The sequence below is a fragment of the Pan paniscus genome, chromosome 18, assembly GCF_029289425.2.
Source record: "Pan paniscus chromosome 18, NHGRI_mPanPan1-v2.0_pri, whole genome shotgun sequence".
Taxonomy (NCBI): domain Eukaryota; kingdom Metazoa; phylum Chordata; class Mammalia; order Primates; family Hominidae; genus Pan; species Pan paniscus.
In genome coordinates, this window is record NC_073267.2 from 78,638,154 (window position 1) to 78,659,193 (window position 21,040).

The 21,040-nt window shown below is 53.0% G+C and overlaps 1 protein-coding gene across 4 annotated transcripts; it reads left to right on the plus strand.

The window, feature by feature from the left end:
* The first annotated feature begins 1,602 nt into the window (after window positions 1-1,602).
* HAS3 (hyaluronan synthase 3) lies at window positions 1,603-20,810 on the plus strand. Of its 4 annotated transcripts, none has more exons than XM_003814550.5 (5): window positions 1,603-2,852; window positions 8,859-8,961; window positions 12,573-13,208; window positions 16,603-16,704; window positions 17,505-20,810. In XM_003814550.5, the coding sequence occupies exons 3-5, from the start codon at window positions 12,573-12,575 to the stop codon at window positions 18,426-18,428; spliced, it is 1,662 nt and encodes a 553-aa protein (XP_003814598.1). In that variant the 5' UTR covers window positions 1,603-2,852; window positions 8,859-8,961; the 3' UTR covers window positions 18,429-20,810. The 4 variants fall into 4 exon arrangements, with proteins under 4 accessions (XP_003814598.1, XP_034796441.1, XP_034796442.1 ...); XM_034940550.3 differs by lacking the exons at window positions 1,603-2,852; window positions 8,859-8,961 and adding exons at window positions 9,391-9,490; window positions 9,746-9,889; XM_034940551.3 differs by lacking the exons at window positions 1,603-2,852; window positions 8,859-8,961 and adding an exon at window positions 9,391-9,490.
* The last annotated feature ends 230 nt before the right edge of the window (window positions 20,811-21,040 follow it).

Here is a 21,040-nt window from a genome sequence, read left to right on the forward strand (position 1 = left end):
GGGCTCAATCTCCTGACCTCGTGATCCACCCGCCTCAGCCTCCCAAAGTGCTGGGATTACAGGCGTGAGCCACCGCGCCCGGCCTAATCTGAGGTGGGAAGATCGCTTGATCCCAGGAGTTCGAGACCAGCCTGGGAAACATGGTGAAACCCCATCTCTACAAAAAAATACAAAAAGTAGCCTGGCATGGTGGCACGTGGTCCCAGCTATTCAGGAGGCTAAGGTGGGAGGATCCCTTGAGCCCGAGAAGTTGAGGCTGCAGTGAGCCGTGATTGCACCACTGCACTCCAGCCTGGGCAACAGAGCAAGACTGAGAAAAAAAAAAAGAATTATGGTTGATTTTATTGTAACAAGAGCCAAACAAGCCGGGTGTGGTGGCTCATGCCTGCAATCCTAGCACTTTGGGAGGCCGAGGCAGGTGGATCACAAGGTCAGGAGTTCAAGACCAGCCTGGCCAAGATGGTGAAACCCCGTCTCTACTAAAAATACAAAAGTTAGCCAGGGATGGTGGCAGGTGCCTGTAATCCTAGCTACTCGGTAGGCTGAGGCAGAGAATTGCTAGAACCCAGGAGGGAGAGGTTGCAGTGAGCCAAGATCAGGCCACCGCACTCCAGCCTGGGTGACAGAGCTTTTTCTCCAAAAAAAAAAAAAGCCAAACAAATTCGGAACAAGCTTACCTTAAGTGTAGACGGGGATTGTGTTCCACCACTCTGGGAAGGAGTGTGCACTTGTGTGTCCATTTTGTGTCACGTAACTACATGTGTGTGGTGCAGACTTGCGTGGGAGTAGGCTTACAATGCGCACAGGAGAGAACCTCTCCCTGGGACTTCCCTGGGTGGGAGGACATTGCTGCTGACATCACCAGGCTTGGAAATCCTTTCTTCAGGGAAAAGCCTCCTTCTAGGGGAATCCTAGAGCCGTATTTAGCATGTGCCTCCCCCTCTTGCCCAGGACCACTGTGGTCCTCAATGAGGAGGTGAGTGTGGACTGCCCCAGCTGGGGTGTGCCAGCCAAGCCATGTGCCTTTTTATAATTCCCTCAAAGGTTCCCAAAGAGCTGGCATAGCTCTGCAGACTCCGCCTTTCCCTGCTACATTCTCTCAAAGGAACAGTGGGAGGAATTTACATAAAGGAAATCACTCTGGTTTTGGCTACCACTAAGCCTAAATCCTGGCCCTCCCACTTTATTTACTGCTTTCATTGTAAACTGAGGTTGTGAAACCTTTTTCACATGAATCCATGTATGATAGAGACTGCACCCCACCCTGCCTCGGCTTATAAGGAAATCCTGCCAGGCGCGGTGGCTCATGCCTGTAATCCCAGCACTTTGGGAGGCCGAGGCGGGAGGATCACGAGGTCAGGAGATCGAGACCACAGTGAAACCCCGTCTCTACTAAAAATACAAAAAATTAGCTGGGCGTGGTGGCGGGCACCTGTAGTCCAAGCTACTCAGGAGGCTGAGGCAGGAGAATGGCGTGAACCCGGGAGGCAGAGTTTGCAGTGAGCCGAGATGGCGCCACTGCACTCCAGCCTGGGTGACAGAGCAAGACTCCGTGTCAAAAAAAAAAAAAAAGGAAATCCTGTGAACTCAGAATTTATCTTCGTTTTTTTTTTTTTACAACATGGGGTCTCTCTGTGTTGTCCAGGCTGGTCTCAAACTCCTGGATTCAGGCAATCCTCCCACTTCAGCCTCCTGAGTAGCTGGGACGACATGCACATGGCACTGTGCCTGGCCTTAAAATACCTTTTTATTACAAAATTGTTTTACTTATTAATAGAAATTTCAGAGAAAAAAAATCCATTGTTCTACCACTTGATTTTAATATCAAACCTATTAATATATTATCAAACCTGATTTTTTTTTTTTTTTTTTAGTTTCACTCTTCTTGCCCAGACTGGAGTGCAGTGGCACAATCTCGGCTCACCGCAACCTCCGCCTCCCAGGTTCAAGCGATTCTCCTGCCTCAGCCTCCCAAGTAGCTGGGATTACAGGCATGCGCCACCATGCCCAGCTAATTTTTTATTTTTAGTAGAGACAGGGTTTCTCCATGTTGGTCAGGCTGGTCTCGAACTTACGACCTCAGGTGATCTGCCTGCCTCTGCCTCCCAAAGTGGGATTACAGGTGTGAGCCACTGTGCCCAGCCTGAACCTGATCTTTTTTTTTTTCTTTTTAAGACAGAGTCTCGCCCTGTCGCCCAGGCTGGAGTGCAGTGGCGCGATCTCGGCTCACTGCAAGCTCCGCCTTCCGGGTTCACGCCATTCTCCTGCCTCAGCCTCCTGAGTAGCTGGGAATACAGGCTAATAAAAAATTAGCCCAGCTAATTTTTTGTATTTTTAGTAGAGACGGGGTTTCACCGTGTTAGCCAGGATGGTCTCGATCTCCTGACCTCGTGATCTACACGCCTCGGCCTCCCAAAGTGCTGGGATTACAGGCATGAGCCACCGCGCCCGGCCAAACCTGATCTTAATGATCAAACCTGACCTTGATATTTGGGTGAACTTCTCACCTGCCTTTAATTCATTTTTTTTTTTTAGACGATGTCTTGCTCTGTCGCCAGGTTGGAGTGCAGTGGCGCAATCTCGGCTCACTGCAACCTCTGCCTCCCGGGTTCAAGCGATTCTACTGCCTCAGCCTCCCGAGTAGCTGGGACTACAGGTGCACACCACCATGCCCAGCTAATTTTTGTATTTTTAGTAGAGGTGGGGTTTCACCATGTTGACCCGGATGATCTCGATCTCCTGACCTCATGATCCACCCACCTCAGCCTCCCAAAGTGCTGGGATTACAGGCGTGAGCCACCGCGCCCAGCCTAATTCATACGATTTTAAAGAAAACAACAACATAAATGCAGGTATGCATACATAACGATTGTGTCTCCTGTTCGTTACTTAACACTGCATCGTAGGTGTCTGGAGTATTCCTCCATTGTCCTCATGAACGTGTTTTTTTAGTAGCTGCACAATATTCCACTAAAAAGATAAGTGTTGAAAATTGCCTTCTGGGTTTTTTTTTTTTTTTCTACACTCACCTAGGGGAGGGAGAGAAAAGAAAGATGGCTGGGAAGAGCTTTTTCTGTTTAGGATTCTGAGAAAAGCATCTCCAGGTCTGATTTGATATTCGGTTATCGGTCTTAGTGTGCCCCTCCTAATCCTGACCTTCAAGCCAGCATAAAAGAACCTGGCCCCTTAGCAGGGGCTGACCGCTTTGCCTCCAGCAGAGCAGAGGCCCCTTAATTTGAAATGAAACGATTCTTCCATCAAAGGAGAGAGAGACTGGAGTTAAAATCGAACCATTCTAACGGCAGCACAGGAAAGTCCTTAAGCCTGCTTCTTCAAACATAGCACCTGGAAATGGTCCTGATTACATAGTGCTTGTCAGTAAGAGGGGAAAGTTATGAAAGAATAACTTTGTTTGGTGGTGGCTGCCTTGCTGTAGTCAAGGCACACACTTTCCACTTTGAATTATGTATTAACTAGCATTGCAGCTGAAGCCGCCTTGAAGAGAAAGCCCTGTTTGGGCAGCTGCGGGAACATAACCTGCTACTATTCAGGAGCCATTTTCAGTTCGCCCTCCTTAGCTTCAAGAGGTTTTCATGGTGGTCAGCCCAGGGAAAGTGGATGAGGATGAAACTTGGAGGGTTGGAGGCAGCCTGGGTAGCTTGGCTGCCATCCTCCATTCTGTTTTGCTTTGCTGGAAGTGATGGGCTGGATGCCAGGGAGGAGCAGTGAAGCGTTAAGGGCAGAGGGTGAGGGGGCAGCCTATAGAGCTTGGATGCCCCTCCTCCCGCCTCCCCTGCTCAAGCCACTCACTAGGAGACAGCGGAGCAGAACCGTGGGACGATGGAGCACCTGGGTCCTGGCAAGGTTGCTCTGCAGCTTCCGGCACTGGTGATGACAGAGAGGTTACGGGTGCAGGATATTTGAGCATTTCGTGAGTTTGGATTTGGAATTTCATTGAAAGGTGAAATCTTTGTGGAACTGTCAGCTTCAGTTACCTCCAACCTGCTAAAGCTTTGAGAAAGGCCCCTTGAACTCTCTGCACTGTCGAGTACTTTTCTCTTGGTTATGCCTCCAGTGTTGGAGGATTATTCCTGGCGTGCAAGGCACTCATTTAGGATTATTCTTTGTCACTGCCTGCGCTCACCTCCACCTCCAGAAGGCAGCACCCACACTTCTCATCGCGGCTTCTCCTCAGCCTTTTATCGTTGCATCTGCCTCCTAACAGATCTCCCATACCCCATTCCTAGTCCTTACCCCAAAATGCTGCCAGCCCAACCTTCCCCAAACAGTACTTGCAATCTATGCCTATCTTGCTCAGACATGTTCGGTAATTCCCCATAACCTACTGGATACAATTCAAACTCCTTATTTGGTCACTCCAAGTCCTCCACTCCAGTCCTAGCATCCTCCTCCTCCTCACAGCAGCTAGAGGGTAACAGGCACTTCCTACACAGCAGGCCCGGCTGGAACAGGCCCTGCTGGAAGCTCCTTTATTTTTATTTTTTATTTTGAGGCAAAGTCTTACTCTGTCACCCAGGCTGGAGTGCAGTGGTATGATCTCGGCTCACTGCAACCTCCGCCTCCCGGGTTCAAGGGATTCTCGTGCCTTAGCCTCTTGAGTAGCTGGGATTACAGGCATGTGCCACCACGCTTGGCTAATTTTTGTGTTTCTAGTAGAGACGGGTTTCACCATGTTGGTCAGGCTGGTGGAACTTTAGTGTAGATTTCTTCTTCCACCCTGGCCTCTCTTGGCTGTCCTCTAAACACACGTCCCCCATTCCTACACCTGGTCTTGTACTTAAGCTATCCTTCCTACCTAAAATGTTCTTCCCTTTCTACATAGCAGCTCAGGTTCCCCATGAAACTCTGCCCAGCCTGTTCCAGCTCACAGAGACCTTTCCTGAAATCCTCAAACTCCTCACGTTGGATTCTCTCATCAATATTTAATTATAAACTGCCTTGTACAGTTTATACTTGTACTCTTTTTTTTTTTTTTTTTTTTGAGACGGGGTCTCGCCCTGTCGCCCAGGCTCGAGTGCAGTGGCACGATCTCGGCTCACTGCAACCTCCGCCTCCCGGGTTCAAATGATTCTCCTGCCTCAGCCTCCCAAGTAGCTGGGATTACAGGCGCAAGCTGCCACACCTGGCTAATTTTTTGTATCTTTAGTGGAGACAGGGTTTCACCATGTTGGCCAGGCTGGTCTTAAACTCCCGACCTTGTGATCCACCTGCCTTGGCCTCCCAAAGGGTTGGAATTACAGGCATGAGCCACTGTGCCCGGCCTATACTTGTACTCTCAAGCACATTTGTCTTCAAAATGGGTAACGTTCTAGATGGCAGGGACCAGCCCGAGATCTCCAGGTGCCAAAGCAGTGTTCTCAGAGCAGGGCTTCAGCGTTTGTTAAATGAGTGTTGTAAGTGCAGCATGAATCTTCTACTACTGAGCCAAATAGGAAGGCTTATTTATCCTCTGGAACCTGTGGAAAAGCCAATTCAGCAACATCTGAATTCATGTTTTTAAGTGATTGGGTGTGGAATTAGCCCTATTTCTAAATCCCCAGTGGTAAGCAGAGATAAACTCGAGCTTGATTGTAGCAGCCCCTTAAAGAAACCCCTCCCCACCTCCCCGTGAAGGGATGAATGCAAATAGGACACCACAAACTGGATGCTAATTACAGGCAAATCCTCCCTGGCATAGACTGCCATAAAGGTAAAGACTCTCTTATCTGCCTGATAACACCAGGTCCCTGGCCCTGCAGATCAGAAAAAAAGAGAGTGCTCCCTAGGGCAGGCCATTTAGGGGGCAAAGCCAATTAATTGGTACAGGCAGGGTGTTTGTTGTCCTCATGAGGTTCTGTCTGGACCCACTGCTGGTTAAGGAGGTTTTCATGGACTCGTGAGGTTGTGCTGAACCAGCCCCACCACCTGGAAAACTCCGTGGAGCTGGCGGCGTGAGAAGGGCAATAAGCCTTGGGACACAGTTGGAGTCTAAGAAACTAACTAGGCATGAGATGGTCCTGGCCCAGCCCCAGGGAGACAAACTTGCACCCAGAGAAGTCATGTTGCTGCTGAGTGAGGACAGAAGGGATCCTTCCAAACTGGCTTCTCCATTCCTTGGGCTTCTAAACAGGTCACTTACAAGCAGCCAGTTGGCTGGATATGACTCAGACACATTATGTCTGGCCTGCGGAGTGTGCATGTGTGTGTGTGTGTGTGTGTGTGTGTTTCCTTCAACATTTGAATTACCAATGCTTAAAAAAATTAGGAGATTTCACATACAAAATCTGGATTTCTGGCTTCTCTTGACAACAGAGCACCTGGCCACATGAGGCCCTCCCTGCACAGGGAGATGAGCCTCTAAACGGAGCGTTTGCTCTCCACCAGGCTGATGCACTCATTTTTGCCCTTGCCAAGCCCCTGCTTATTTTCTCTGATGTTGCAGATTGCAAATCTGGGAAGGAGGAAGGATCAGAGATATCCTCATCTGCAGCAACTCCAGGGGTCTGTGATGCCTCTGGGTGTGCAGGAGGTAGCCCAGGGCTCCGGGGTTCATAATGCAAAAGAGACAAGACATTTTTCTTTCTTTCTTTCTTTTGAGATGGAGTTGCCCTCTTGTTGCCTAGGCTGGAGGGCAGTGGCACGATCTCGGCTCACTGCAACCTCTGCTTCCTGGGTTCAAGTGATTCTCCTGCCTCAGCCTCCTGGGTAGCTGGGATTACAGGCGCCTGCCACCACACCCGGATAATTTTTTGTATTTTTAGTAGAGACGGGGTTTCACCATGTTGGCCAGGCTGGTCTCAAACTCCCGACCTCAGGTGATCCACCCGCCTCAGCCTCCCAAAGTGCTGGGATTACAGGTGTGAGCCACCACACCCGGCCAGGCAGTTTTCTTTTATTCAAACACTGATCCTTGAACTTGCTGTCACTGAGTGCTCTAGAGGGATGGCCATGTAGAACCCGTGGCATGGGCAAAGGATGCTGCTGTCTGGTTAACTAACACTTGCTGAGCGCTTACCCTCAGCCAAACTCTTCAAACTTCCTATCAGTCCGCCTAGCAATCCCATCTCTGGGATGAAGACACTGGGGCTTACTGGCAGACTCTAGAGCCCTCCCCTCCACCAACCTAAGGCTTCTCCATCTTTGTGTAAGTAGGAATGGCTCTGGTAGGGCCCCTCAGGCCATCTGAAGTTCAAAACACATTGGCAGCTGGGCTGGATAGCATGCCTATAGGACTAGCTCCTAGGGAGGCTGAGGCGGAAGGGCTGCTGGAGTCCAGGAATTTGTTTTTGAGACAGGGTCTTGTTCTGTTACCCAGGCTGGAGTGTAGTGGTTCGATCATAGCTCACTGTTGCCTTGACCTCCTGGGCTCAAGCAATTCTCCTGCCCCAGCCTCCCTAGTAGCTGGGACTACAGGCGCACTCCACCATGCCTGGCTAATGTTTTTTTTTTTTTTTTCTTTTCTTTTTCTTTTTTTTTTATTTTTATTTTTTGAGATGGAGTCTCACTCTGTCGCCCAGGCTGGAGTACAGTGGCACAATCTTGGCCCACTGCAACCTCCGTCTCCTGGGTTTAAGCGATTCTTCCGCCTCAACCTTCCCAGTGGCTGGGACTACAGGCACGTGCCACCATGCCTGGCTAATTTTTGTATTTTTTAGTAGAGATAGGGTTTCACCATATTAGCCAGGCTGGTCTCTAACTTCTGACCTCGTGATCCACCCACCTCGGCCTCCCAGAGCGTTGGGATTACAGGCGTGAGCCTCCACCCGGCCCTGGCTAATTTTTTAATTTTAATTTTTGTAGAGACGGGGGAAGTCTCGCTTTGTTGCCCAGGCTGGTCTTGAACTCCTGGCCTCAAGCGATCCTCCATCTTCAGCCTCCCAAAGTGCTGGGACTACAGGTGTGAGCCACTGTGCCTGGCCAATAATGTAAGATGGGATTGTGTGGAGTAGGTGTGCCTGGGGTCTTTGCTTGCCTGCGGGGACTGAGGTGTGAGGTCTGTGGCCCAAACTGAGCAATGGTGGGCAGGCAAGTCCCTGAGCCCCTAAAACTTCCGAGAGGAGAAGTTTTATAGACTGCAGCTCAGGTGCCTATAAATTTGTTGCAGCTTGGGAAGAAGTGATAGAAATTATATCAGGTGTATTTGGAAAACAGGTAAACTCTGTTTTTTGTTTTTGTTTTTTGTTTTTTGTTTTTTTTTTGGAGACGGAGTCTCGCTCTGCTGCCCAAGCTGGAGTGCAGTGGTGCGATTTCAGCTCACTGCAACCTCCACCTGCGGGGTTCAAGCGATTCTCCTGCCTCAGCCTCCCGAGTAGCTGGGATTACGGGCATGGTGCCCGTAACGCCGAAAGTGCTGAGATTACAGGCTTGAGCCACGGCGCCCGGCCACTCATTTTTTAAAAACTAGTTATTAATTATAATTTCTCTTCAAGTTTTCCTGAGATGTAAAAACTCATCGCCTTCAGCTGGTTCTAAACTTCTTGTCTCTGCTAACAACTCTCCCCCCTCCTCGATCTCACCCCACCCCAGCGCACCCCAACTCACTTCATCTCACTTTACTCGAGTCTAGCACTATCTTTTAGGGACCTGAAAACTACTGTCGATAAGGTCAGTTGGGAATTTAGGAGATCATGGATGTCGGAAATAAAGGTGTGAAAAAGAAGAGGAGGAATTGTTTTGGCTTTAAGACACCGGAACCTCCAAGGTTCCTACAAAACCGTTTGCAGCTTTTGCAAACCGCCTTAAAGTCATCAGCGCCCCACTGCGGAATTCAAAGCTAAGCTGTCACAATTGTTAACACCTTCTTTGACCAGCCTTTTTACATTTGACAATTCTCTTCAGCGCCTCTTTCTTGCCAGCAGGAAGGTTTTGCTGCCTTGGCTTTCGGGAGCCCCCTAGACAGCGAACTGCCCCTTCGCGTGCAGAAGTCGGGGAAGAGTGCTCTCAGCTCGCCTTCCTTGCAGGGTGAGTAGGTTTTGCGGGTTAGAGAGCGGGGCGTGGGGGCGGGGAGGGAGAGTAACAATTTTGGAAGTCCCTGCGTGGTATCTGGAAAGTTAACGACGCTTCAGGTTCTAGGTTGAGCCCAGTGACCGTCTCGCCTTGGCAGCTGGTCCCAGGGCGATTGCAGAGCCGCGTGGCCTTCGGCCCCAATCGGGGGACCCAGCTTCGGAGAGGGCGCAGGGGCTGCGAGTCTTGCGAGCCGGAGCCGCGTCCACCCGGGACTAGGCGTCCCCGCCGAGCGCTGGCTTGTGGCGCTCCCTGGGACCGCGCGGGGTCGGGGGTGCGCCCTCGGGGGCCCTCCCACTCTGGTCAACTTTCCCGGCCCCAGGGCCGGGGGAGGCGCCTCTCCTGGCGGGCACGCGCCGGGTACTTAAGGGCGGCTCGGCTGGGCAGGCGGCAGTCGGAGCGCGCGGCGGCGCGGAGCGGAGCGGGAGGAGGGGCATGGAGCCGCCGCGGGCCTGCTGAGCTCCGGAGCGCGGCAGCCGGCGGCACGGTGAGCGCGGGCCGGCCGGCACCCAGGAGGGGCGGGCCGCGCGGGGCTGCGCCGAGGCCGGGGAGCGCCGGGCGGCAGGGGTGCCTCTCGCCGAGCCCCCCGCACCCGGCCAGCTCCCAGCCCTGCGGGCGCCGCGTCCGGCGCGGGGAGGCGGGTTGGGGGCGGCGGCAGCCCCGGGCTTCCCGGCGGCCGTTCCTGCAGCCCCCTCCCCACTGACCCCTCCTCCCTTTCTTCCTGCATCCTCTCCTCTTTCAGCCTCGCCTCCCTCCTCCCCGGCGGCTCCTGTTTTGTGAATGAATTAGGAGGCGGACGCCGGTGCGGGGCTCCAGGCTGGCTGGGGTACCCCTCCCCCGCACCTTCTACGACCTCCCGGGGGTTTGCACCTGTCCGGGCACCAAGGTACCAGGCGCCCACGTTCCTGCGGGTTAGCCGGGCCGCGGCAGCACGTGTCCGGGGAGTGGGCTCCCCTCCCCTGGCCGGCCTGGAGGGGTCCGGAGGGCGGCCGGGCACAAGAGGAGGAGCCCCGCTGGGCGCACAAGTTTCCATGCCGCCGCGTGTGGCCCTGCCGCGGGGCGCACCTGTCAGCGGGAGAGACGCTGCACACCAGCAGCCCCTCAAAGTTTCGGAGGCTTGATGGAGAAGCGTGCGTCCTTGACTGGGGGTTCTCCTTCCGTAGTCCTGGGAGCCGGACTTGAGAGCGCCCCCAACCTTGTGCCCTTGAAAGCCGAGTGCGCGTTAGTTTGCCTGGGCTGGGCTCCCGTGGATGAGCGAAGGGCATGAGGAGGCGGCGGTCCAGGCTGTAGGATCACCCCACAGCCTCTGCCGGCTTGGGGTGACACAGCCCCCCGCCCCAGGTCTGGGCAGGAGAACCTCGACCACAGCCTGCACCAGCGCCTGATTGCACGTGGGGTATCTGGTTGAGGGACATTTTGGGGGCCTCTATTTGGGGGTGGGGGTAGTAACCTGGGTAATGCCTCTAATTCCTGCGGGGGAGGGGTCCCGCCCAGGGAAGGAGAGGGCCGGCGACACCGGGGATGCGCCTTTGTCTACAGGCACACTTTGCCAAGGTAGCTGGGATACCAGGAAGAGCAGGGCCTGGTCCGACTGGGATCCCTTGGGTTTTCCGTTCCTTCCCGGTTGGGTCGTGGGAAACCGGCACGTGGGTGTGGCCGGCGCCGCCTTTGCCAAGAGGCGAGGCTCGAGCGGGGATGAGAAGCGTGGCGAGTGCGTTCGCGGCTGCTTTGACCTGGTGGGCGCCGCCTCCGGCACTGCACCGAGGCGGGGCGCCAGCGCCCAGGTTGCTGGGCTGGCCTTGGCGCCCCCTTCCCCTACCCAGAGCGCAGGCAGGCAGGGGGGTCCCGCCGCGCCCCTTCAGCATGTAAGCTCCGGAGGGGAATGGGGGCGCTCCTAGGCTGCGGATGCAGGCCTGGGGACTCCTGGGCCGCAGGCGCGAGCAGTAGGGTGGCAACAGGGAGGGCTGGGAGTCCTGTGAAGGAAGCACACGGCGGGCTCCCCGGGACGGTGGGGCAGAGCGCCCGGAGGCCGCGCTTCCCGGAGAGGCTAGGCTGCCAGCAGCTCTTTTCGGGCCAACGCTGCTGGAAGGCTGCTAGTGCCGGAGTCTCAGGTCGATTTAGGCAGTGACTGCGTGTTCTTCGTCCCTTCTATGTGAGAGGCGTCCCGACAGGAAAGTGTGTTTGTTTTGGGGGCTCCGTTTCCTGAGACCTAAGAGTTGGAGCAAGCTTGGAAGCGAGGCATCATTGTCTGTAGACCTCAGTGAACATGGGGTTCTCTAGATCAGGCAGGTGGCAGAGAGGAGATAGTGTGGGTCAGAATGGGAAGGCCGGCAGCCATCCTTGTCACCTTTTCTTTCCCCTCCTTCACATCCCCCTCCCCACCTGCTCTGGAGGAAACCACAGTCACCCTCACCACTAGGGTAGCTCTTCGGGGCCGGAAGTGTTTCCATTTTTAGGGAAATGACTTACCTGAGACATGAGGCAGGAATCCATTAGAACTCCCATTGTGCTATGGGGAGACCAAGTCTCAGAGAACTGGGGCAAGGTCAGGCAGCCAGGAGGCAGAAGTGCTGTCTTAAACCCAATTCTCTAGTGCCAAGTCCTGGGCTGTTAAAAAATACAGCTGTTTCCAACAGGGGAGATGTTAGGAGCCCTGACTTAGTTGCAAATGGAAACTGGGCATTGTCTCCAGGAGTGGCTGGGCAGGGGGATACGCACAGAGACGCATGCTGCACGGGCACTAGGACCAAGCGGATGGGATGCCCAGGCAGCCACTGTGGAGGCTGCTGCAGTGGTGGCTGCAGTTCCCTGTGCTTTCTTCAGCCCTGGGCTCTAGGAGGCTGTCCACTCCCCAGCTTGCATTTCCTGGTCTGCCTCTCCCCCTGCTTTCCCTTTCTTTCCTGCCTCTCAAGTAAAAGGTGAGAAAGTGGAGGACACAGGGAAAGTTTCTCTAATAACTGTCTTGAGAAAGGGAAGCTGCTGCTTTTTCCCAATGCCCCTTTGTTTGCTGTTTCTTTTGCTCCTGCACTTTCTTCTTGGGTCTTACTGGTGGCTGCACTTTACTGGTGAATATCCCCTCCAGGAGTGGGTGCAGGGTAGGGGGAAGCTCTTAGGCCACTGGCTGCCTCCCTGGCCCTCAGGTGCCCAGAGCTGCCTCAGGCTCACCCCCTTGAAGCTTACCTCTTCAGCGCTTTGGGCCAGGTAGAGCCCAGTTCTGCCACCCACCAGCCAGATGTCACGTGACCCTCTGGGCCTTGGCTTGTCTACCCCAGTGCTACACTAAGGGCTTTGTATGTGTCGCCCATTTAACCCTCAAAGATGCCTTGAGGTTAGTCCTGCAACCCACATTTTACAGATGACGTGAGTAAGGGGGCACAGACATCAAGTGGCAGAGCTGGGATCTGAACCCCAGTAGTCTGGCTTCTGAGTCTACCAAGTCTTATGCTCAGTAAGCGGTAACGGTTTTGATCAGTGGGTCATGTCCACTAGTAACAGAGAATACCCATGCTCCCATGGACTGGAAATGCTGCCTCCTGCCTGACCCTTCATCTCCTGCCTTCTCTCGCCAGATGCCGGTGCAGCTGACGACAGCCCTGCGTGTGGTGGGCACCAGCCTGTTTGCCCTGGCAGTGCTGGGTGGCATCCTGGCAGCCTATGTGACGGGCTACCAGTTCATCCACACGGAAAAGCACTACCTGTCCTTCGGCCTGTACGGCGCCATCCTGGGCCTGCACCTGCTCATTCAGAGCCTGTTTGCCTTCCTGGAGCACCGGCGCATGCGACGTGCCGGCCAGGCCCTGAAGCTGCCCTCCCCGCGGCGGGGCTCGGTGGCACTGTGCATTGCCGCATACCAGGAGGACCCTGACTACTTGCGCAAGTGCCTGCGCTCGGCCCAGCGCATCTCCTTCCCTGACCTCAAGGTGGTCATGGTGGTGGATGGCAACCGCCAGGAGGACGCCTACATGCTGGACATCTTCCATGAGGTGCTGGGCGGCACCGAGCAGGCCGGCTTCTTTGTGTGGCGCAGCAACTTCCATGAGGCAGGCGAGGGTGAGACGGAGGCCAGCCTGCAGGAGGGCATGGACCGTGTGCGGGACGTGGTGCGGGCCAGCACCTTCTCGTGCATCATGCAGAAGTGGGGAGGCAAGCGCGAGGTCATGTACACGGCCTTCAAGGCCCTCGGCGATTCGGTGGACTACATCCAGGTAAGGGCGCCTCCCTAGGAGCGTGTGTACATGGGGATAAGTCTGGACAGCCTGGCAAACTCTCCGCCAAGAATCTGAGGTCTGGTCTAGGTCCCTTGGGTTGTGCACACACCTCTGCACTTAAGAAGGCAACAAGGTGGCCGGGCGCGGTGGCTCACGCCTGTAATCCCAACACTTTGGGGGGCCGAGGCGTGTGGATCACAAGGTCAGGAGATCGAGACCATCCTGGCTAACACGGTGAAACCCCATCTCTACTAAAAATACAAAAAATTAGCCGGGCATGGTGGCAGGCGCCTGTAGTCCCAGCTACTCGGGAGGCTGAGGCAGGAGAATGGCTCCTGGGGAATAAGGCGTGAGCCACCACACCCGGCCTTATTATTATTATTTTTTAAAGACAAAGGGTCTCACTATGTTGCCCAGGCTGGAGTGCAATGGCTATTTAAAGGCATGATCAATACGCACTATAGCCTCGAACTCCTGGCCTTGGGCAGTCCTCCCACCTCATCCTCCCTAGTAACCGCGATTACAGGCACATACACCACCGCACCCAGCTCCATGTTAGCCCTTTTAATCCTCTTAACACTCCCAGGGAGAAGTGCTATTATCTCCACTCATAGAAGGTGAAAGCAAAGCACAGAGAAGCTAAGTAACTTGCCTAATGTCCCATTGCTAGTAGGGTGCAGAGCCAGGATTTGCGCCCAGGCCGTCTGTCTCAAGTCTTCTCTTACCTGTGATGCAGCACTGCCTCAGCAATGGCAACGTGGGGCTGAACCTCTTCATAAGAAAGCGTGGTGAAGAGCAAAAGAAACCATCCTCAAAAACACTCAAAATATTCTAGTTATGGCCAAAAAGTCCCATTCTTCCTAGTGTCAAAGTCATGTCTGGGTGGTGAGAGACACAGGTGCAAATGACTAGCTTCATTTTGTAGGAGCATCGGCAGAGGCGGGACCCTGATTAAACCCTGCCCAGCTTTGGTCAAAGCAATCACTGACATAAGCCTGGAAATTGTATTAGGTTGATATGGTTTCCATCTTCAAATAAAAAAAACCTCAAGAGTTGAAAAGATTAAAGACCACATCTTTCAGTACAAAGTAGAAACCCTAGGACCCTGGATTTCTAGGCCAGGATTTTTTTTTTTTTTTTTTTTTTGAGACAGAGTAGCTGGGATTACAGGTGTGCACCACAACACCTAGCTACTTTTTGTAGTTTTAGTTAGGGACAGGGTTTCTCCATGTTGGTCAGGCTGGTCTTGAACTCCTGACCTCAGCTGACCCACCCACCTTGGCCTCCCAAAGTGCTAGGATTACAGGCGTGAGCCACCGCACCTGGCCTAGGCCAGGATTCTTGATGGCATCCATGCTGCCTCTCTTCCTGACTCTGTTCTCTGACCTCCACGCCTGCCAGAGCAGGGTGCTGCCCATCACTTGATCAGTGCTTGAAGGTGCAGTGGCTGTCCTGCCAGCCCACCTGTGTACCAACTCAGTCTGCTGACAGCATTTTGAGTCCCCTAATACGATTTAAGTTTTCTCTGGTGTACCCACCTAAAATTAGCTCACTCAGATTGCGTGTCTGGCTTTTTTGACAGTTGTCTCTGCATGAGGGTTGATATGTTTATCTTTTTCTGGCTTCCTAGGCCCAGGACCTCCTCAGTCATGGAGGGAGTGAGGAGAGCTTAGCAGGCTGTTTGACTGCAGTTCACTTGGGGTCGTGGGACCTTGTGAAACTTTCCTGGGGACCCAAATGCTTAGGGAAAAGCCCTTGAGCCCTGGCACAGGCTCAAGCCACAGTGACTTTGTCATCTATTCCCTTCAAGCATAGGATCTCACCCCCACCCCACCCTGCCATCTCCCTTTCCTGGCCATCTGGGTTCTGGTGGATCAGCAAACAGGCTCACACACCTGAGCTGTCTCTTTACAGCCCTGGGATCACTGCATAAGGTTGCCCTGGGCCAGAGCCAGTGAGTGCTTGCTGGATCTCAGCCTGTCTTCTAACCGCCTGCTGCGGAGGTATCTCTCCCTCCTAGGCAGAACTGTGCCCGAGCCAGTGGGGAAACCCAGGCAGCACGAGAGCTCTTCTTCCCCTAACCTTGCTCAGTTAGAAAGACATCCCTGGACTGAAGGAAGCAAAGCAGCATATAAAGAATGGGCTAGGGCAGGGGCAGGGAGGAGCAGTGAGACCAGCAGAACAGCAGCAGTGCTGGGAGTCTTGGCCTGTAAGTGGAGGAGGCTCTGCTAGTCTGGCCTGAGGCTTCCTGGGCCCTTCCCAGGCATGGACCAGGATGTAAGGATATGCCTGGTGGGGAGGTGGGAAGAAGCACATATGAGGGACTCAGCCTGGTGCTGATGCTGTTCTGATTCCCCCTTAGCCTTCTACTGCTTATCTGTGGCCACCCTGTCTTCCAACATAGAGAAAGCTGGGTGGGGTTGTGGTGTCAGAGGCAGCCTCCTTTCCTGCAGGAATCTTACTCAGCAACTTTAATACAAGGATCTTAGGCTTCTACAGAACAGGGTTTTGGTTTATCTGTGGATCTCTTTGTTGCTCTCCTAACAGTGACCACAGAGTAAATCAGGTCTGTAAACCAGTTCTCCTGGCCAATGCTTACTGGATTTTTGTACCACTTCACTAATTTTTTAGAAACCAGAAAAGGAGTCAGCCACTAGGGCAACTAGTGGCCTGGGTTCAACTCATAATGAGACCACCTGTTAGAATCAGGCCATAAGCCTCCCAAGAGCTGGGCAGAGTTGGCCCTGGGGTCTGCCTGGAGGCAGCTGCTGCAGCTTCCATGCCTATTCAGAGCAGCCTCCAGGGGGAGCCCTCAGCCATACCGTGCCCTGGTCCGAGAGGCTCGGCCAAGGGAGTCTGTTGAGGGTGCAGAGGCCAGCAGCCTTATTACTGGTCTCATAGAGGTGCCTGCAAGTAGGTAGTCTGGTAACCACCAGTGGGCTGCAGGTTGTCCAAGGGGTCAGAGGCTGACACGGGGACCCCTGTGGTTAATTCTGTGGGGTCACTTAAGGCCATATGCAGCCTGTTAGTCCTGGGCTACCCTACTGTGCCTGCCATCTATTTCAGTGACGTTTCCCTTCTGCCGAAGGACCCCAGAGCAATTTTTTGCGTCCAGTGCTAAGCATGTCTCTCTCCACGCCTGGCACCTACTGTCTTCAGGGTTTCTCCCTCTCAGCCTAGTGGCTGTCAAGTCTGGTAGCTGAACACTTTTACTAACTTTCATTTTACCTCTGGCACCTTCTGGTAGCGCAGATCTCTTAGCTAGAGGCTGGAAGTGAGTCATGTGTGAAGGGGTCATGTCTCTCAGGCAGTGAGCAGCCTGGCAGTGGGGTGGGGGACAGGGTGTGCAGGTCTGAGGTCAGAATGGGCTGACGACGCACTCCCTCTGCAGGTGTGTGACTCTGACACTGTGCTGGATCCAGCCTGCACCATCGAGATGCTTCGAGTCCTGGAGGAGGATCCCCAAGTAGGGGGAGTCGGGGGAGATGTCCAGGTAAGATGAGACCAGGGATATCTGTGGGGAGGGCTCTGGACTCTTTTTCCTAATCCAATTGGATATGCCTGGGAAATGGGTGTCTTGACTTCCTAGTATTGGGGGGAGGTTCCTCGCTGGCAGTTTTCACTGACACCAAAGAGCTCGCCCCCCTCACTGCCCAACCCCTTTCTTGCTCTTCTTCCACATGAGGGGAAGTCACTTAAACAGGTATGGAGCAGAGTCTATACTGCAGGAGGGGCACAGTATTTTGAGGCCATACATCCTAGAAGGTACTTCCTTTTTGGCCGGTGGTACAGCAAGTAGCTCCAAAGTCAGATCCTTGAGCAGCCCTTGCTCTTAGGAGATGGGCTGAAGAGCTCTGGTCAGTACGGTAAGAATAAGGGCCCCAATCTGCCAGAGATACTGAAGCAGCATCCCAGGTCCCCTACAACTTTCCAACCACAGAAATCTCAGGACAGGTGGTTGTGGTGGTGTTTTGCATTCTTCCCAAGCCCCCTTCTCTGCCACCACCACAGGCTGCCTCCTGAGACCGAAGGTGGCTTTGACTGCTAGAGCCACTTAGTGGGGAAAATCTCTGCAGATAAGATGACACAGTAGGGAGGTAGAGCTGGTGCTGGGGACAGGGATTGTGTGTGGTTGGCTCCTCTGAGCCTCAGGTTTCCCAGCTCCAAAGGAACCGATGGCCAGGAATCTAAGCAGCGGGCCACAGAAGCCATGGTAAGGAGGCCTCGTGGTCTTTGATGTCTGTCCTCCCGACGTGCAACCTTAGGAGGCCCAGCATCTCTATTCCCTTGCAGATCCTCAACAAGTACGACTCATGGATTTCCTTCCTGAGCAGCGTGCGGTACTGGATGGCCTTCAACGTGGAGCGGGCCTGCCAGTCCTACTTTGGCTGTGTGCAGTGTATTAGTGGGCCCTTGGGCATGTACCGCAACAGCCTCCTCCAGCAGTTCCTGGAGGACTGGTACCATCAGAAGTTCCTAGGCAGCAAGTGCAGCTTCGGGGATGACCGGCACCTCACCAACCGAGTCCTGAGCCTTGGCTACCGAACTAAGTATACCGCGCGCTCCAAGTGCCTCACAGAGACCCCCACTAAGTACCTCCGGTGGCTCAACCAGCAAACCCGCTGGAGCAAGTCTTACTTCCGGGAGTGGCTCTACAACTCTCTGTGGTTCCATAAGCACCACCTCTGGATGACCTACGAGTCAGTGGTCACGGGTTTCTTCCCCTTCTTCCTCATTGCCACGGTTATACAGCTTTTCTACCGGGGCCGCATCTGGAACATTCTCCTCTTCCTGCTGACGGTGCAGCTGGTGGGCATTATCAAGGCCACCTATGCCTGCTTCCTTCGGGGCAATGCAGAGATGATCTTCATGTCCCTCTACTCCCTCCTCTATATGTCCAGCCTTCTGCCGGCCAAGATCTTTGCCATTGCTACCATCAACAAATCTGGCTGGGGCACCTCTGGCCGAAAAACCATTGTGGTGAACTTCATTGGCCTCATTCCTGTGTCCATCTGGGTGGCAGTTCTCCTGGGAGGGCTGGCCTACACAGCTTATTGCCAGGACCTGTTCAGTGAGACAGAGCTAGCCTTCCTTGTCTCTGGGGCTATACTGTATGGCTGCTACTGGGTGGCCCTCCTCATGCTGTATCTGGCCATCATCGCCCGGCGATGTGGGAAGAAGCCGGAGCAGTACAGCTTGGCTTTTGCTGAGGTGTGACATGGCCCCCAAGCAGAGCGGGTAAAGTGCAATGGGTAAGGGAGGGAAGGGGAATGGAAGAGAAAAGACGGGGTGGGAGGGAGGAGGGAGTGCTGTGTTTTAGTCTCTTAATGGTCCAAAGGACAAATCTAAAATGCAAAGAACGGTGATGTAGTATGGCCTGACAGCTCTGTTTAGAGGAGGCAACACTGATCCCCCAGATGCAGGGCTGCAGGGGATTCTGTGTTTTCAGACTGCCTGTCTGCTTGCATCTGCACATAGGCAGTAGCCTCCTCCTGGGCTCCAGAGGGCACTCAGAAGTTGTGCTAAACCAAGTTAAGTCCCATTCAGTGGCAACTTGTGATAGGTACCTGAGTGACGGCAACCTGCGGAAGGAGGTTCTCCCAGCCCATCTGAACACAACCAGAGGAGGCAGGAGAATTTCTACTGAGCGAGCTGGGCCGGTTAGTGTATGTCACCCCCACCCCACCCCTAAGTAGTCATCAATGCAATAAGATTGCGCCTGAGATACAAGGCCCAGAAGCCTGATCTTTGGGCATCAGAAAACAGGGTCCAGGAATGGTGCTTTATGTGAGATACCCCACTCCACATCAACATTCCAGGGATGAGCCAAACCAGCAGGGAGTTAGCACTGAACTGCTTTTAAAAGTGCACATTAAAAAGGAAAGTTTGCCAGGAGGAACAAAGAGATTGTGGTGGTGCTAAAGGAGGCCATAAGCTACACAGAGGCCTTGGGTGTTCCACCTGGAAACTGCTCAGACGTCTAGATGGGTTCTTAGCTTGTCTGTGATCTCTGCTGGGGAGATAAAAAGATTAAGCCCCAACATGTTCAGAAAAGAAGTGAAGTCTTGGGTATTTTAACCTGTATACTCTTGAATTCCTCTCAAATTCAGCTCTGATCTGAGGCTAAGACACACTCCTCACTTCACTTTCTTCAAAGCCACATTTTTGGAGGTATCACTGCAGTCACCTCTTCTACCCTCATCATCATGGGTAAGGTTTTCAAGGTGGCAATTGGGGCGGAGCCCCGGCTCTTATAGAAGCTTCAGCAGGAGGCAAGCGTGTTCTCAGCACATATGGGAACTATGAGGAGCCTCTGATCAAATTGGCTACAATCTTGGAGCTGCTTGGACGGATTCCTTGGCAGCCGGGTTAGCATGTGTGACTTTCAGGCTACTGTTCTTGACAATCATCTCCAATGGAAAGCTTTTCAGTGTTCCCAAAGTGAACTCTCAAATCCAAAATGGTTATCTTTGAGACCATCCATTCTCCTCAGTGGCTTCTCCAGGGAATTCTTACAGCCAAGTTGTGACAGTCACTGCATTTGCCTGCTTCTTTCCAGAAACCAAACTAGGAGATGAAACTGGTTCCTACATCCTAAGGTTCTTGCTTTCTCTCTCATGCCTCCTAAGGCTGTTTTTGGCTGTTTTCCCTCTGCTGCTTTTGGGGAATGAGGGGAAGCCATTTTCCAGTGACTTGCAATCCAGGCTGTTCTCAGCGTTTTGAGTTTAAAACCTGGGATCCTGACTAAGCCTTTGACTTAAGGGTTGCTTGCTTGCCCTCCAAATGTCCTTTCTCAGAGGGGCCAGCTAACCCGTGCAGAACCAGCACTAAGGTGGACAGCAGACAAGAGGGCAAGCCTCTAGTGTACCAAGTGCTTCCTACAAAGACACAAGGTGTGCTCTGAGCCACAGATGGGCAAACCCTGGTGCTTTCCTTCATCTCCCACGAACTCAAGGGTTTTCCAGGTGTAGCTAACAGTTGCTCACATCACACAGACCTCAAGTTTCTGGTAAGACTGCTGGTTGACATCAGACCCAACCCATGAAGGCTGGAAGGCAGCAGGCATTTGCTAAGGCAGCTGATCCAGGCAATCGTTCTGCTGGCCAAGAAGTTAAACTATTTTGAGCATTAGAATGGAGGAAATCCGGTCAGCCAAGTGCAGAGTTCAGACTTCGCTAAGGGCTTGTTTTTCTTCAGCATTTACTTGAAGATTAATGTAGGATGACAGGCTCTCCTGGCTGTCCTACCATCAGCTCTGCCTTGCACTGTGGTCGTCAACTTTCCTCAAATCAAAAACAGGCAGGTACAGGTAGTGGGCTCACAACGTTTGACCTCGACTGGTTTTTCTAAGTTATTTTGTACATTTTTCAGCAGCAAAACCAAACTGGGTCTTCAGCTTTATCCCCGTTTCTTGCAAGGGAAGAGCCTTTATACAATTGGACGCATTTTGGTTTTTCCTCATTGAGAATTCAAATCCTCTTTTGTATTGTTTCTACAATAATTTGTAAACATATTTATTTTTACCTGCTTTTTTTTTTTTAATTTTCAGGTCAAGTTTTTTATACTGCACTTATTTGTCAAAATAAAGATTCTCACATATGCCGGTTATCTCGGAACTACTACTTTGTATTTAATGAAAGCTAGCTCTTTATTCCAGTTTCCAAAGAGGGACTTAAAATAGAAAGTTTAGTCAGGTGGGACTCAAGACCTGGGCAATATGTCCATCCTGGTAACTACACCCATGGGGGCTTAACTTTTAGTGTAGAGGGTCTTTGGTGAAATAACTAACTGGCAGATGAATGGGCCCTTGCTAAGACTAAAAACCAAAG

What these genes read in the sequence shown, in the direction of transcription:
- HAS3 (XM_003814550.5), top strand. Translation starts at nt 12,573, where the DNA reads ATGCCGGTGCAGCTGACGACAGCCCTGCGTGTGGTGGGCACCAGCCTG. An exon ending in ATTCGGTGGACTACATCCAG is followed by an intron (nt 13,209 to 16,602) that starts GTAAGGGCGCCT and finishes CTCCCTCTGCAG; the next exon opens with GTGTGTGACTCTGACACTGT. An exon ending in GAGTCGGGGGAGATGTCCAG is followed by an intron (nt 16,705 to 17,504) that starts GTAAGATGAGAC and finishes ATTCCCTTGCAG; the next exon opens with ATCCTCAACAAGTACGACTC.